General features: G+C 47.0%; 2 protein-coding genes across 2 annotated transcripts; one reads left to right on the forward strand and one right to left on the reverse strand.

The window, feature by feature from the left end:
* The first annotated feature begins 664 nt into the window (after positions 1-664).
* LOC135814552 (uncharacterized) lies at positions 665-5,497 on the forward strand. Its single transcript, XM_065327684.1, has 6 exons — positions 665-823; positions 1,657-1,983; positions 2,393-2,665; positions 2,921-3,100; positions 3,589-4,119; positions 4,867-5,497. Exons 1-6 carry the CDS (start codon positions 748-750, stop codon positions 5,274-5,276), a joined length of 1,797 nt encoding a protein of 598 aa, XP_065183756.1. The 5' UTR covers positions 665-747; the 3' UTR covers positions 5,277-5,497.
* On the reverse strand, positions 5,310-15,109 carry LOC135814551 (fermitin family homolog 2-like). The gene is made up of 15 exons (XM_065327683.1): positions 14,113-15,109; positions 13,032-13,246; positions 12,288-12,604; positions 11,912-11,945; positions 11,453-11,521; positions 10,574-10,681; positions 10,063-10,188; positions 9,689-9,738; positions 9,144-9,196; positions 8,540-8,602; positions 8,109-8,215; positions 7,511-7,651; positions 7,225-7,287; positions 6,753-6,902; positions 5,310-6,231 (listed from the first exon to the last, which is right to left on the reverse strand). The coding sequence occupies exons 1-15, from the start codon at positions 14,240-14,242 to the stop codon at positions 5,941-5,943; spliced, it is 1,917 nt and encodes a 638-aa protein (XP_065183755.1). The 5' UTR covers positions 14,243-15,109; the 3' UTR covers positions 5,310-5,940.
* Between the last annotated feature and the right edge of the window lie 2,130 nt (positions 15,110-17,239).

Raw genomic sequence — 17,239 nt, forward strand, 5'->3', positions numbered from 1 at the left:
GCCACCTAAAAATATGCATTGTTCTCGACTCTGTGCCTATTATTATTCTGCAGAGATAAAGCTATAAAAGTCCTTCATTCAACTAAGTAATTAGTTAGTTACAGTACTGTCAAGGACCGGGTACTACAATACTGTACAGTACTGAATCTACAACCAGGGCCAGGGCCCGGGGAGGTGTCCACAGCCACCAACGACATAGTCGACTAGTCATTGACTGTCGACATGTCCCGGACTGAAGTGATCATGGTGATGATCAAGCATGTAACCAGTGCCAGTGCCGCCGTGGTGCCAAGAAAGTCGAGGCACTGAATTGAACACTGAAGTGCACTGACTGTCTGGCTGCAGCGGGCTGCATCCAGCTGAATGGCATTTCATGCCACTGCTTTTATTTCCGTTCATTCACGATTCTATCGCTGCAACCACTGACCGAGCCCGGTCGTGCAAAAAATGTGTGTGGCCACAGGCGCTAGCACTGCACAGTTAGTGGCGCTAGTGCTATCACAATGTGCGAGGTGGGCCGTGCATGCCATTGACCCATTGACTTTGTACCATTGTCCTTGGGCTAGTTTGTCACGATAGCCGTGTCAGGCTGTCGTGTGTCAGCGCCGAGAAAACAGGTCTCAGGAGGCTTATTTGCTTGCCGTATAAAAGCTCCGAGAAAACAGGACAACACGATAGAGGATTTATATAGCGAGCAAGAAAAGAAGAAGAACTTTGAACGGAGAGAGATTTGGCGTTGTTAGAAATATGGCGGCTACCCGGTGTAAGCTCCGTCAGATGTGGATTATCGCAACTGTCGTCTTGTTCCACCTGTACGTAGCAGGTAAGTACAGTACAGATGAATTCAGTTGAGTCCCCACGCAGTCCAGCAGCAGTAAACATACGGATCGCTGTTCAAGCTCCAGACCCGGTAACGGGTTTGGTTGCATGCTTGGCTTCTTTCCGTGGTCACAGTAGAGTTTGGGGCGCCTGTCCGGAGAAGCCGGATTGACTTCTGTGCATCACGGTGCTGTAATGGGCATGCAGTCTTGTTTCTGAGTAGAGTCACCGTCGGGAGTCTATCACACTGCGAATTATTTTGTCCAGTACTGTAAGAGTGGGCCCGCGGAGATGACACAGTGTCACTGTGTGAGGTGTTCATGATAACGGGGTTGAACTATTCACTTGAGTTGATCTTTGTAATGTGCTGTGGATCCACTCTTTTCCTGACGGGTGGACTCAGTGTACAATTCACCACTTTGCGCACACACTGGCTGACATGTGCTTTGATATCCTGGAATGAAGATCTCTACGGAAACCAGCCCTACAGACTCAGTAGTCCTCCACACCCGGTTGGCCCTTGTGAGCGATGTTCTATCTTACCATGATTTACACTCTACTACATGTACAGTTCACTGTTGGTCAAGAACAAGTAGCAGTACATGTATGCTGTACTAGTAACTCCCAAACATTCACGGTTCACAATAAAAAGTCATGACTTATAATTGTGCGATGGTCACAAATCACTTACATTTAATATACACGTAAACGTGCGCATAGCCTTTAAAAATGGGCGCCCATACAAGTTTGACCGGGTTTGTCTAGCCCAGTAAAAAATTATTGCCTTGCAGATATTTCTGAGCTGAACAGTCTGTTTGCTGTCATTGCCAACTACAGCTGCTCAAGACATCACAGTCACAGTCTCACCAGAACGGCGCGTGGTGGCAGCCGGCCGGAGTGTGGGATTTGAATGTGGATATGTATTGCCACCAGGGCATAGATTTACCAGCGTGATCTGGCAAAACTCCAAGACCGGCACCACACTGCCGGCTAACCGACACCAGACTACCCGGGACGGCATTCTCGTCATTGATCGTGTGACAGAGTCGGACAGCGGCATCTACACGTGTGCCGTGCAGTCCTACGCAGAGCATACCCAGCAGACACACCGAAGCTGGGGACATGCTGCTCTCTCTGTTGTGGCCCGTGGCAGCCAAGGCCAAGGTAACCACCCGCTTCAGTAGAATTTTACGTCATTGGTGCATTGAATGTATATCATTGGAGTGTTGAATGTATATCATTGGTGTGTTGAATGTATATCATTGGTGTGTTGAATGTGCTGCACTGCTCTGGCTTTACTAAGTTTTTTGAAACCACATCACACACATGAAACTATCACTGTCTACAATAACCAGGTCATGGCTACGTCGTATGCAACATACTTGCCTTTTGAGGCTCTCTTGTCCCGTCACCTGTGCCTGTGGGTTTCAACATGATTATTGTATGTATGAACATGTGCACAGTCATGTACATACAGCATAGGGTCAGGAGTTCACAGCCTTTTTCCGGATGTTTGTTTGCATTGTGTGTGTGTGTGTGTGTGTGTGTGTGTGTGTGTGTGTGTGTGACACAGTGAGGCCGACGGTGCATGTTCTACCGGGAGGGGACTACGGTGGACTGGTTCGCTTGAGGCCAGGCCAGAGCGTGGAGCTCACGGGACTTGCTACTGGCCACCCGCAGCCATTTATCACCTGGAAGAGAGCCTCGGGGAAGGCGTTGCCACGCAATCGTCACCGCATTGCGAATGGCAAGCTGGAAATTACCAATGTTGTGATCCCGGATGATATTGATGAGTATGTCTGCACAGCAACTAATCCACTCAGCTCATCACAGGAGAGCCGTTTCTGTAAGTAGTAGTAGTGTAGATTGATTTTACTCTGCACATGTACGTTCATGCATTGCAGCTGAATTTCAGACTAGCATACTATGGTTCTAACGGTATGTATCAATAAAGGCAGCTACATGCGGTATGAACAACACCCACTGCATGTGTCTCAAATACTAGTAATCACTCAAATTGTTGCTTTGTTGTTCTCCTTCGCAACTTCCTTGTCTTCTCTCATTCTTTCTCCGTCTTGCTTGCTCTCTTATGCTGACGCAGTGGTTGGTGGTTGGTCAAGCTGGGGCCAATGGGGCATGTGCTCAACGTCATGCGGTGCTGGACAGCAACGCCGTCGGCGAACGTGTATCGTTCCACCGACACTACACCGCATGCTCAAACGGCTGGCCTGCAGAGGCTCAGACAATGAACCACGCACCTGTAATGCTGGAGCATGTTTTGGTAAGTGTTGATGCTTGATGCTGTGAGAATACAAATACTAGTCAATACTAAGTTATGCTACCTGTTACATGCAGGTCCTGCTCGAACAGCTAAGGCATGCCGCGTTTTAAAACCAAAACACTCTCGTTGTGGATAATAGACAGTATAGTCGTAATACCAGATCCATCGCCTTGTATCAAGTCACCCTAGTGGCCTGAGTACATCGTACACTACAGAATACTAGTAGCTTAGATGCATGCACTCTATGCACTTCATGTCTGCTGGTCTAGAATCCATTGTGCACACTATACTCCTGACTGGGTATGAATCAGTACTGTGTTGAATGTGCCTTGGGTGACCCAGATTTTGGTTGGGGAGGGGGGGGGGGGGGGGGGGCGTATACAGCATTATACAGCATTGCACGTTATAGATACACTGCAAAAAATGCAGTAGCTAGTCAAGCCTGCCATTGTATGGTGTGTGCTGGTTGTTGGTGTATGTCACCACAGTTCCAACACGTCCGCCACCACCTCCAACAACTACTCCATACCGTCCACCCACTAGAGCTCCAGCTCCTGTTCGAACCCGCCCGCCCGTTACCACTAGACCTCCTGTGCGTGCAACACCGCCGCCACCTCGCGAGGTGGTTACCCAGCCACTTCGTGTGCAAACCACGCCTCGTGCTGCCCCACTGGCTGTTACACGTGCTCCGTCACCTCCGATGGCTCCCGGATCCGGTCTTAAACCTGTGGGCTGCTTCCGTGATCATGTTGGTCGCCGTGTGCTGCGATTTCACTACCGAAACTACTGGAGGTTTGTGCGGAGGATGGTACCAACACTCTGTGTCAGCCACTGCCAACGATACGGTCATCGCTACGCTGGAGTCGAGAACTTTGCAGAGTGCTTCTGCGGTAGCATGGATGTACGGTCAGCTGTGCGGTCCGACCAGTGCACTAATCCCTGCGGTGGCAATCCCGGTCTAGCCTGTGGTGGACGCAATGCATTGTCAGTCTATGAAGTGCCGCTGGCTCGAGCAAAAGGTAAGAAGATGTACTCACTAGTTCGTGGACTACTCTAGAAAACGAATAGCGTCATTGGTGACAATGGTCACTGCGCCATGCCAAACGATAACGATAAGCAGTAACATGCGCTGCTAGTGTGTGTTGTTGCCAGAGTGGCATGGTTCATGCAGTTAGATCAAGCTACTGCTGCTGTGCTGCTGCTGCTGTGTGCTGCTGTGGTATTCCAGTGTGCTGCTGTGTGCCGATATGCCAGTGTGTTGCTGGATGAAGGACTGGCACTGGTGTGTCACACAGTACCTGTATCATTGCAGCTAGCATTTATTGCATGAGCTGCACCGCTTGTCTTGTAGGTCTAGGTACATGTTGCTTTGTACCTTGGTTGCCTCATGCCGTGGCATTTTCCACACATTTGAGCTATTGAGCAGGTTTGAACCCAGAACTTGCATTCAAGCAGTTTTACAGTATCACCTGTTAAGTGGACGCCTGAACGCCTGAATGCCTGAATGCGTAAAAATACAAAGTCACGTGCAACAATAATAGTAATTCACAACATATTCCAATGTGGTCTTCGAAATACATAATAATAATAATATTCGCGGGATCCGCGTTAGCATCACTTGAATGTTCAGAAACACACAAGCTATAGCCTTCGCTTCCGCAGGCCACCACTATGCCTCCACTTTAAATCTCATTGACAGGTGGGGTAGCTCAGAAAGTGTTATCTCTAATCTGAACTTTTTTCTTTGTTTCTTGTGACGGCGGCAGCGTGTGAAACATCAAAGTGGGACAGATGGACACAATTAATTGAGTCATGTGGCTGGGCTGTGCAGAGGCGTGATCGCTACCTGCGTAACCCACGCCTGCAATGCCCCAGGGTGCCCAACCTGCGACAGGAACGTCTGATCAAGATCAAGCCGTGCCCGCCCGACTTCTCGCTGACGCCATCGACGTGTCGGCGTGTGCCAGTGACGAAGAGAATCTCGTATAATCTGAGCTCCACCATCCATTGTCTTAGCGACACACCGATCACACTCTACTACTGCAAGGGACCACCGACTTGTTCTCGCTGCACCTACTCCAAAACGACCAGCCGGAATGTCAAGTTCACATGCGGTCCAGCACGTAGCAAGGTTACCATACGCGTGGCTGAAATTCTCGCCTGCCGCTGTCGCTGATGACATGCCTTTCCATCTTATCACACAGTAACATTCTTCAAAACTTTTCATTCGCTCAAACTAATCAATGCATAATTTGAAAGTTTTGCAAATTTCCATTAAATGCTTGCTTGTAGCACGAGCTAAAATTTCGCATGCATAAGCACTTTCTGAAATCTTTCCAAATTTGAACATGTCTTTCCTAAACTTAAATATTGATGAACAATTCTGACAGACAGGGAGGGAGCTGTGCTCTGTGTATCAGGAGGGTATTAGTAATGGCTTCCAGCAATGATGTCAGAATGTTGCCACTCAGTACCCAACTATCAGTAAGTTATCAAAATCATACGCATTACTGTATGTAGTGCATGTGTTACAACTCAACTTGGTCTTTAGAGCATAGGCAACTGTCACCTGTAATCAGTTGACAGTGTGTCATGATGTGCTTGGGTAGCAGGATCATATTACATGTATTCGAAATCTAAATTCTCTGAACATAAGGGTCAACATTTAGAAATTTTGCATTCCACCTTTGAATGGGCAATTGATGCGCAAGAGACATGGTGCAGCTCTAATTTTGGTAACTCTATTCCGCCATGTTCATCATCACTGTCGCCAAAGCACTGGTTCTGCGAGTTGCAGAGACGTTTCAGAGTAGGCGTCAAGCATGCCAAGAACTATCACCCTATCCTTCCCAACCTCCGGTTAGCTTGAGGAAGCTCTCGGCATTGACAGCCTCGTGCACATCCTTTCTCATGCTCATGAAGATATAGCCGCCAATGAACTCGTGGAGAATCTTCAAATGAGAACTGCTGCAGGTGAAGGAGAAGGTGCCGTCTTCATGGTCGACTCTCATTTCCTTGATTTCCCAGTTGATATCCCATGTTCTCATTGTTGAGTAGCGCCATGTCTGCAGGTGAGCATGTGTCTGCGGATCAAGTCGCACCAAGCGGTTGTACGCAACACCCAGCAGTTCCTGCATGGAATGTACACAACAGAACAGAATTGGTCAATTCAGTTTGCTGGAAAGCCAGAGCCCAGAGGCACCGTCTCCACTCACTTTTAGCCAGCACTCTTCTGTCAGCCACGCTGATTTTTATTTTATTTCAGGACATTAGTAAACCTTGTATCAGTCTACATCTAGTATTGGCGTTTTGGCTACTGTCATGTTTTGGCTCAATCACATTCAATATCTGACTGGGATTTCTAGTAGTGATCACATTCAGCAGTCAGCAATGATCCTACCACCTCTCCAAGCCAGCTGATGTGCAAAGGTCTTACTTGAGAAACCCAGAAAACAACTCCTGCATATACAGCATGGCAAGAATGGCCTTCCAAAATTCAGTGCAATATACCAGTAGGTAAGAGCAAGAAATCGAATAATAATTGAACAGTGTGCGTAGTAGAAAATTTGTTCGAAAATACCTCAGACAACACCTGTACCGCTTCTGTAATGAAACCAATGGCGACGTAAATACAAACAGCAAGCCAACTTACATCTTTTGCTTTGTAGGTGGAGAATTTGATGATGAAGTAGGACAGGCCAAAGTCCTGCAGGCCCTCCCATGCGCGGATGTACGCCAGCTTGGACTCCAAGACGGAGCGGCGTTCCAGAGAACCATGGAAGCCAAGCACCTGTGCAGCAATCTGTCCGGCCAAATACACAGACACCATGACTGTAATAAGCTACTGTGTACGTATGAACAGTCACGTAATACAACAAACCATTGCTAAGCCCTGTTCCAGTACCAAGTCAACAGCAGTCTGCTCCTCTGATGTGGCGTTTTAGTGAGCATTTCGGAAGTTTCAAGCATACAGCAGTTGTGAAAAGACCTCGTTGTGCTCAGTACTAAATGTGCACAATCCAACACTGTGTGCCTGCATAGGCTTGGACAATCCTCAACAATGGGAACTGCATTTTACAGCAGTCAAAGTTCTCTACTTTACCATCATCCTGTTCCGGACTCACCTTGTTTATCGCCTTCTTCTTGAGGATGCGGTTCGGCACGAAGTGACCAACTAAAGAGCCATTCTGTACAAAACAATACGAGCACACGCACACCCGGGGTACCCAGCATAATGATGGTTCGTAGGAGAACCCTTTTAAAACTGCTTTCCGGTGTCCAGACAGGTTTAAGGCGATGTACGCCACGTCATGGAAAACTGCACATAAGTTGATGCAACTTTGTAATCCAAATATATTTGCATACATCGTTCAAAATACTTTTGATGGTGGAAGCAGTGGGTGCACTAACCTCTTTATGGCTTTTTCCAGTTCTCTGTATGTCCAAGAACATCTCGCAGGCTTTCACTTCCTCTCTATGCCCCGTGCTGCCTGCCGACTTGCCTCGAGATGCCATACGGAAAGCAGCCAGCCACGTACAGAACTCATCGGTCTGGTTCACAGCCCAACACCACATTCACACACACACACACACACACACACACACGCACACACACACACACACACACACACACACACACACACGCACAGAAGTTACATGCATGCTACCCGGCATTTTATGACCATGATTAGCTGAGCAGCAGTGAAATACACTTGTAGACAAGCCTCAATTTGTTGTTGTTGTTGCTGTTGTTGTTGTTGTTGTTGTTGTTGTTGTTGTTGTTGTTGTTGTTGTGGTGGTGGTGTGTGTGTATGGTTGAATACGAAGTATGTGTCCTAGAATTACGACCTTGGCTCTGTTCTCTCTACATGTACTTCAACAAAACAGAGCATGCCCGTCTTCTTCGATGGCTCCTGACAGTTTACCGTAGTAATGTACCCCCCCCCCCCCTCGATGAAATGCGTTTTAATACTTGCTACTAAGATGCAACACTCTTCCAGTGATTTACCGTTTCAAAAGTGATTTTGACATCCATTTCATCATCACCATCAGACAAGGATACCCTCAGCTGGTATTTGTCCTTGTCAACTTCCACATCTGGCTGCAGATCAGCGCCTGTAATCAATCACAGAAAGCAATGACAAGTTTAATGTACCACTAGGTGAAACCTAAAATGCAAGTCTGGTGTGAACAAAATGTGTTTACGGTTTGCGTCAGCGTGATTCAGACCGACTTTTCCACATCCCTTTGAACGTCATCACCCTCAAGAATCGAGGCGAACATGCAGCCCCTAAAGCGATCGGAGGTGAGTTGATCTGACCCACCACAAAAGGGGCCAAAGATGGTCAATCCCGTTTGCTGCATCTGCGGTAAAACCCCATCTGGTCTAGTACTGAAGTACAAGTATTCTTTACTATCAGCAATTCACCCACACTGTACCTCGAACATTGAAGCGATTCATTGGAGTGACTTCACCTTTCTTGTACTGTACAAGGGAACAATCTGCAAGAGAAACGACATACAGTCACATCCATTGAGGAACAACACCAAGGGATAGCTGGAATTTGTTGCATCAATGAGAACAATTAGCACAATGCCTGGGAAAAGAAACCAAGAATGATTAACTGAATATACAGCAGATGTTACCAGCATTTTGGAGAAGTAGTGCCGGCTTCCACACCCTACAAGCACGATCTCGGATTGAATGTTAGTTAGTAGCACTGATCAAAGCAGGTGTGTGTACTGGATGTGGTGCTGTTACGGAAAGCCGATATCATGTAATTAGGCAAATTTGCCTGTTTGTTCTTCGACTCTAAATATTTAAATATTTAAAAAATAAAACAATGCAATGAATATAACTAAATGCGCACTCATATCACAACCATGGGGACGAATAATGTATTCCAGAACGTTTTCTTGTCACAATTATCAATGGAATTCGTGACTAAAGAGAATGATGAAACTACAATAGGATTTATACACTTGGAGTGAAACAGCGAGGATACAAGCATAGTAAGAAAAAATAAAACACTTGCCACTTTACCTTGGAACAAGAAACGGTAAGTTTTGGCTGACTTGAGCGTCAACTTGCCAACCCTGTGAAATAAGCAGCACAGTGACAAGATCAAAACGATGCTACCGTAAAAGCCCCTGTATACGCCCACTCGAAATTACGCCCACCCTCCGTGTACACGCCCAGTCAGGGGAAGTCAACACTTTTGTTTCAAAATAGCGCCCATGCCCATGTATACGCCCAGGTATGCCGGAAACACCAGTACATGTACAGGTACTGATACCCAATACTTACTCCTATCCCAATTCCAAGTATACGCCCGGTTCCAAAATAACGCCCGTGCCCTTGTATACGCCCAGGAAATCGAGGCTGCTATTCTATACGCCCGGGGCCTCTACACGGGCTTTTACGGTATCTTACTTGGTGGCTACAGGTTGGGCTGGAGGACTAAGTCAACTGCTCACGGTGTAGTACAGTATAGTACATTACCACATCACACCACATCATACCACATCATACCGCCACACCACAACATCCAAAACAGTCAATGCAATTACTGCAATGCATCAACATACTTCTGAAACTTTAGGTCTCCCTCGATTTTCTGTGTTGGCTCAGCTGCGGCCTGTAGAGAGAAAAGTAGACCAGAAAGTCAGGCTCACTGGATGACGGGTAAATGTGTCGAGAAGTTTTGCCTCCAACACCTAACATTTTCTGCATCCATGTACTACCACAAGAGGAGATTTGGCAGATGGTGTCTACAACCACAACAATATCCGCCACAGATGAAAGATATTTTGTTTTCGGAGCATGTACAATAAGATGGGACAGATCGAGAGGAAAGCTGAGAGAGGAACATAACATAACTCAACATGGCTGCCAATATGAAATACTACACTGGGAAATGCAACAGCAACAGTTTTGCACTGCACAACACAACTGTACTTACTGCAGCACTTTGAGGTTGAGTACCAAGCGAGAACTGCAGGTTTGTCAGAGCCTGATCAAGGTCGGAATCCTCTGAAGGTGGTTCATCCACTTCACGAGGCATAGCTGCTGCTAGTTGGACTTGGAACTGCATAAAATAAAGAGAAAACCAAATGAGGAATTTTTGAAGGGTTTGACTATGGGTCAAAGTACAAAGTTCAAAGTTCACACGACCGTTTTAGTAAAGATTTCATAAGATTAGAGGAGGGGGGTCTTTATATGTGAATGGATGAGTTCTGGGCTCAGAGACATGTTAATTGTATGGGTTATAAAGCCACACGAAGATACAAAACGTCTTTAAACACAACATCAATGTCCCAAAAGAAAGTTCCATCCATATACACATGGGGAGTTCTACTTGAAGTACATGCTGATACCCTTTCATCTGTGACCTTTTGCAAGTTTTGGACACTACCGCAGCTAGAATTGCCATCACGCACAAACACGTACATAATTATGCATGTATCACTCACCTGGAGTGCAGCGAATGTATACGTTTCCTCCTCAGTGCAATCAACATCCTCTGTCAGGATTGACCAGCGAGCCTGTTCATACAGCTGACTAATGCGTACAGCGTCAACCTAGGCGAACACACAGGCACACAAAGAAAATGTATCTTTCATGCGGAAACAAATGCAACTCTTATAGGCTATTCATACTACGTTACAATAAGCGTCACGTTTTGGAATACGACGTACTGGCAGACGTCGTTTTCATGCAGCTGCATTCACACAGGCATGTACACGCTGCTCGTACAGCTGTGTGTACAGCTTCTTTTGGACACAAACTTCTGGGAACGACAGAACTAAACTCGGTACAGGGGTCTGGATACGTCGTCTACGTTTTTGTATCAGAGGTACGGTTTTCCCGCTACGTTCCATATTGTCATGGCTATCCGGACAAAAACGTCACGCACGCCGCGTTTTGGGCGTAGTGTGAATGGCCCATTAGACAGGAAAGCAAAGTTCCCCCGCGGTGCTGTGAAGTATTTGCTGATCGTAGACTTGAGCTGAACTTGTTTCGACCATTGCGCGACCATCGCACAAAACAATTCCAGATGCGAAACGAAGCATGGCTGACCTCGTTCACCACACCAACAGTACGATTCCTATTGGCAGTAGATACTGGTATCAATTCCTCCACAAGGCTGACTGGGTTGTGGAAATCTCATCAATGAATGTTGCTGCTGTATGTGTAGTGTTTGCTATTCTAAAAGTGTGGGATTGTCTAGTAGATCCACAATGTCTGGCCTCTTTTCTACAGTACACAGATACTTTGAATGCGGAGTATACAGTACCACAATTGTTACGACGTGTGTAAGCAACTGGCATGGTACTTTGATGACTACTCACTAGAGGGTCCAAGTCAAGGAAAGAGAAGTACTTGAAACGCAGCTGGATAAAGTCATTCTCTTGAACACCCTGTAGGAAAATGCACACACACACGCACATACATACACACACATACACACACACGCACGCACGCACACGCACGCACGCACACGCACGCACGCACACGCACGCACGCACACACACGCACATGCACATGTCTGCGTCATTGCGATGTGTGTCTTCAGTCCATATTCTGATACAAATGCGTCTTTTGTGTATCGTTGCACCACCAACGGCTTATATGTTATATCCAACCTGACCAACATTACCTCATTAGACTACACTGTGCGCATGTAGGACACGCTAATCGAATCACAGGCACAACCTCCAACCCAGTACTGGTCACAGGAATGTATTGAAAGAATGATTGTATTGAAAGGTCGAATATGTATTTGATCATACCAGTACACACAAACCTACCTGGCTAAATAGAGGTCTGGAGGAGTCAAACCACCTGAAAAACAAAGAAGAAGAAATCAACCACATCAGAAACGAAGAGAGGGCATTTTCATGACCTTGTAATAGATGTATTTGCACTAAGACAGTACAATACTCACTATTAGTATTTCCCGCTCCTTCAACAATCATAGTCATGCTTACACCTATGGCACATCTGTGTATGCCAATATAAATATCCGCGAGTCTTCGGGATGATGCTTGTACTCCATGGCCATATGGTATAACGAATGCAGGGTTTCTCAGAACAATGTGGAGAACATAGCAAAGTGCATCACATAACTAATGAAACTGCTTTACTTGGCAAGATGCATGATGTATAATTCCCCGCTACACTTACAGTCCATGCAGATACGCCTTGTCCATGGAACTCGGTGACCACCTATCCAGCAGAATACCATCTGGCACATCATCGCTTCGCACAACATCACCAATATTCTGGCCTCCGACCACGTAGGTACCCTCGTCCGTGATCCTGCTCACTGTATGCTCCGGTGTGTGTCGATCACGCACCATGAGCGGATCAAGCAAGGCATTGATGTGCACGTTCTTGCGAGAGCCAAAGTAGTTGAGTGCCTGGTTGTCTTCGACTGGACGGTTGTTGCAGCGCATGAACGACAGCTCCTCAAAGCGGCGAATGCCGACCGTTTTGCATACCTGCAACACGCACACGCGCACACACACACACAAGAGCAGAGCACAAGAGCAGGATAAACAAGAAAATACAAACAACAGACAAAGGCATGTCACCAATAGACCTCATGGCAAAGGGGAAATACCCACCCCAATCAAGGCCCTTAGTTAGGGTAACACAGGAGTATGATGTGATGTGTGCTATTCTGCTCATCTCGATGCGGAGAATGAGGAACTGGAGGGAAGTGGAGGACACGGAGGGGGACGAAGAAGAGGAGGAGGAGGCCTACAGATAAACCGTTCGCACATTGAGCATCTCTCTGTTGTGCGCTACATTTCTCACTCATGTACACAGATTGGCATCACACTTCCATGATAAGCAAGGTGTGACACTGATAACGCATCCAAGCAAACAAAACATGCAGTAACTGGATGTTTCACATAAACATACCTGCTCAACAGCATGAAAACATCTCACAACCATATTGACTGGCATCTTGACGACAGTACGATCAGGCAATTGCACCTGCAGTACTTGATTGATCCTGAGGAAGTGTAGCTTACTGTCTGACTGCACACCCTCAGAGCTGAGGGCCAGTCGCGGACGATTTAGCCATATGTTTCGTTCCGGCCACCACAGTGCAAAGTCGGACCAGTCCTGGGGTCCTGCGGCGGCCATGGTACACATATACGTCACAAGGACAAAACACAAATGCCTTCAAGCAATATTCTCTGTTGTGCATCACCATTCTCTGCACGCTCATGGCTATCCCCAGTCTTCATTCTTATGCTGGTGTCACACTCACAGTATGACACAGTCGTTTGAAAAAGTTATACTGCTTCCTCTTATGCCATCTGCTAGCCTGTTTAGGGTCCATTCCGTAGTACCAATGATACGTGATATGTCATTTACTGTAGCCTTGAAATTGAAAGTTTTGTTTGCCAAATCTCATGATCTAAGCCTCGTGATACACCAGCCGCAAGCTCGGCATACACAGCACGTGCCATTATGTAACAAACTAGCTATGCATATTGAATGATGGCTACCCACGGGTGCTGAACAGTGACTGCCACTGCAGAGTACTATTGCGTACATAATCGTGCTGCCACTGCTGTATCTGAACCTGATTCCTTACTTCATTGACCAGTCTAGTCTTGTACAATGTCATGTACTTGGGTATGTGTACAATAGGAGAACTATTCTATATTTAGCATCATGGTGCCCGTGTACAGCTCAGTAGTTGTGCTTGCATAGTTAGTCTACTGGAGTGTTGTACTGATAAAATACACACTCCCCAGTGTCAAAGGTATCTGGGAAGGGCAGTGAGTTTGTTTTTTTATAGGCTGAGCCATGCCATTCACCAGCATGCTGCCTGGGCAGAGCCTACACTACAGTACAGGTCAAGTTACAAGTGACTTGTATTGAGACGCTCGTGCCAAAGTGTGTAAGTCATAGTCAAGCAGCAGACAGTTTACAAGATACGACAATAGTCATTGACAATATCTAAGTAATTAGTTAATATTTTACTCACCTAGAGCAGATGCAACCTTGACCACCACCTCCCCAATGCTCATGCCGGAGGTCACCAGAAAGGTCTTGGTCGCTCCAATCTGCGGCGTGAACACGCTCAACTCCCATTCTCGATTAGATTTCGGAGGCATCTTCCCGGCAGCACAAACCACAGTGAACGCCAATCTTCTGAATTATCTCTTCCAATAATTTGCTTCTTGCGTCCCGGACTCAAGAACAAAATTAATATCTTCTGTGCAACGGACCAAATAACTCCGGTTTGATGATGATATAGCCCGAGGCTTTCCGCAGAAATAGGTCTCCGTTACTCACAGCCACTGGTGATTGTGACGGCTTCGTCCTAAACTGCTGGACAGCGACTAGTAAAATTTTGGTCAGTTTCGTCGGATACAGCTGGACTTCGCACTTGTGCTGAGCCTCAATGCTGTCCTTCAGCGGCAGACCTGGCACTAGCGCTGGAGTGGAGGCTCTGATGCTGGTAGTCCGTGGCGTGATGCTTCCCTCGCGGCTAGGCTGCACACTGGATCGGCAGTAGCAGCAGTTGTAGTGGGCTGATTTCCTTCACACGAGCTGGAGACAGGCGATGCAGTGCAGCGAGGCGAGCCCCAGCCCTGGCAGGACAGCTGGAAACAGCTTCCGAAAATCTAAACGGACTGAGCTAGCTCAACACAGACGTTTCTGCTAGGAGAGTCTACGTAGTGTCGTTCCAGTTTGTCACGGTGCTACACGAAGAGGCAGCCATGCAAGACCAAAACTCACTGCTTTACAGCTCCATACACGGGAAAGAAGTTTTCAAAAATGGGCAAACTGTAGGGTACGTAGCTTACATAATCTACAATTATTTTGTAGGTAGGTCGCGATCGAATGTACTGTATGTAGCGTGGTGCATTATCGAGTTCTGCGCGAGCATTCTTGTCAATCTTGATCTCTCCGCGCCGCGTAGATCTGCCTCGATCGACGCGGGATCGATCAAGCGGGGTCCCACCGTCCGTCCCAGCGCTGGCCAGCGGCCACAGTCCCAGTCCCAGACCACTCACTGACTCAGTTCAGGACAAGAATCAGCTGTCATCTGGTCATATCAGTACAAGGGAAGCCTCAGTTCAGTAGGCCGGCCCTGGCCTTCGGCCCGGACGGCCTTCAGACGTTCAGTTTGGCTTTTCCGAATCTTCGGTCGAGGAAATTCGAAAGCTCAGCCCCGGCGCTCTGCACTGATCTGGGCTACAGGTGCATTGCGACTACCTCCTTATTCTTTCTATCGCTCGTGTGGCAGTTCGCTGGTCCGTATCCACCGTTCCATCGCAGCCGAAGTCGCAGACACATATGTACATTGCATTGGCGCCGTTAGTCCTACTAATAACTATGTACTGCGCTGGCCTTGAAGTCAGGAATGTGGTGCAGGTGGCCTGTCTCTACCCAATCACACTCAACGATCCAGACATACCAGCACAGACTCAGTAATGTCACATAATTGTCAGAGTGATGTCAGTCACTGTTTGGAGTGTTGTGTATTCAGTCACTATTCACAAACACACACACACACTAGATCCTGTGGATAATCTGGGAAGAGTCGCCAATCATCATAAACCTCTACGAAATACAATAATGCACAGGCAGACTCAGTGACACTGTCAGACAGTGGGTAGTGAGTTGGACTGGTACTGCTACTCTATCTTGGAAGTACTAGTATAGTACTGTATGGTGTAAATTGCTGTTGGATCGACAGACGAGGACAGTCAGGCTGAGACAGAGACTGAGTCAGTAGATCTGGAGGTCACAAAGCCTGACAGCTAGCCCACGTGGATCCGATGCCCCCGCCTAGAACCGCCCATCACTTGTACACACAACGGACGGCTCTGAATATTCGGGACAGTCACTGGCAAAGGGAGGCAGATGTTGCTTTCACTGAATTCCCACACGCACTGAACAGGTGACAGAATAATTGGCCTGCTAAATTCGATCTCATGAGTGAAATAAGAAAGTTCAAAATTAATAGCGCTTCCGCGGATTGCTACATGTACATGGCCCGAGCACCACAACTCTGTGAACTGGAACGGGTCACTACTGACAGTAGTACTGTAGTACTGTCTTGTCTTTATTCGTGAGGTCCTTATTACTATTAGGTTGTATTTTGCTTGTACCCTACCGCTACATGACAGCCTGTACTGTTTGGTACTTTGTAGAACATTTTTTATCTACAAAGTGCAAGACATGTACAATTAAATGTACATACATGATTGTGTAGATAAAAGTTTTACCATACACTACATGACGATAGTCATGTACTGTCTGCACGCCGACCAACGGATGTAATGAGGTGTGCAGCATTCAGAATCATGTCCGAAATGACCTGCATGGATGACTATCAATGCTAGTGAGTCAATGCAGGTATCGCTAGCAGCAGTAACACTTACAGCCAACGTTATTACATATACAGTACAAGCAAAAGCCCAGTCTAGTTTTGATACAAGTTATTACAACTACATGACGTATACTAAATAAATTATTTCCAAGTTCGTGATTGATGACAGTGCGAAGCCACCTGCGCCTGATATACTCACTCAAAGATAAATCCTCATGTAATATGTGCTCCTGTTTTGTCGGACTTGGACATCCGGAAGTGCCAAGAAGCCCAACCCCTACCCACGTACTTAGCACCGCGTCTAACATACCGCCAAACACGTAGACGTTGTACGCCCTATCTCAGCTCAGCTCCTCAGCCATCCTTGCCTTGGCAGGTGTCGGCAGTACAATCGGGAAAGGCGACTTTCGCCAACACCGCGTAGAAGTCGACAAGCGCACCGCGTAGAATTCGACAAGCGACATGTACAGACATGTACATTATGCAGTAGATGATGAGTACTTACGTTCACACTGAAGACTTTCTTGCAATGGAATTATGTACCTCTCGGTCGGTGTAGGCAGCCCGGCACTCGTGACTTTCGTCCCCTGCCATCTTTTACGATTCTATGACACGAACTTCCGAGACAGGCTTTGAAAACAGAAGTCAACAAAGGCGGAAGAGTGATAACAGTGACCGTTTCAGGCTGTCCTGATGACCGAATGAAGGCCATACAGTAGAACTGTTTGTTGCCTTTCGTGACCACTGATGTCAACTAGCACCAAGTGTG

The sequence above is a fragment of the Sycon ciliatum genome, chromosome 4 (assembly GCF_964019385.1).
Source record: "Sycon ciliatum chromosome 4, ocSycCili1.1, whole genome shotgun sequence".
Taxonomy (NCBI): Eukaryota; Metazoa; Porifera; class Calcarea; order Leucosolenida; family Sycettidae; genus Sycon; species Sycon ciliatum.

Bases quoted from the DNA above. Each gene is read 5' to 3' on its own strand.
- LOC135814552 (XM_065327684.1), top strand. From the start codon at position 748: ATGGCGGCTACCCGGTGTAAGCTCCGTCAGATGTGGATTATCGCAACT. The intron at 2,666-2,920 runs GTAAGTAGTAGT...ATGCTGACGCAG, and splicing joins ATCACAGGAGAGCCGTTTCT to TGGTTGGTGGTTGGTCAAGC. The intron at 3,101-3,588 runs GTAAGTGTTGAT...ATGTCACCACAG, and splicing joins TAATGCTGGAGCATGTTTTG to TTCCAACACGTCCGCCACCA.
- LOC135814551 (XM_065327683.1), bottom strand. From the start codon at position 14,242: ATGCCTCCGAAATCTAATCGAGAATGGGAGTTGAGCGTGTTCACGCCG. The intron at 10,682-11,452 runs GTGAGTAGTCAT...GTGTTCGCCTAG, and splicing joins TCCTTGACTTGGACCCTCTA to GTTGACGCTGTACGCATTAG. The intron at 9,197-9,688 runs GTATGTTGATGC...CTTATTTCACAG, and splicing joins GGAGACCTAAAGTTTCAGAA to GGTTGGCAAGTTGACGCTCA.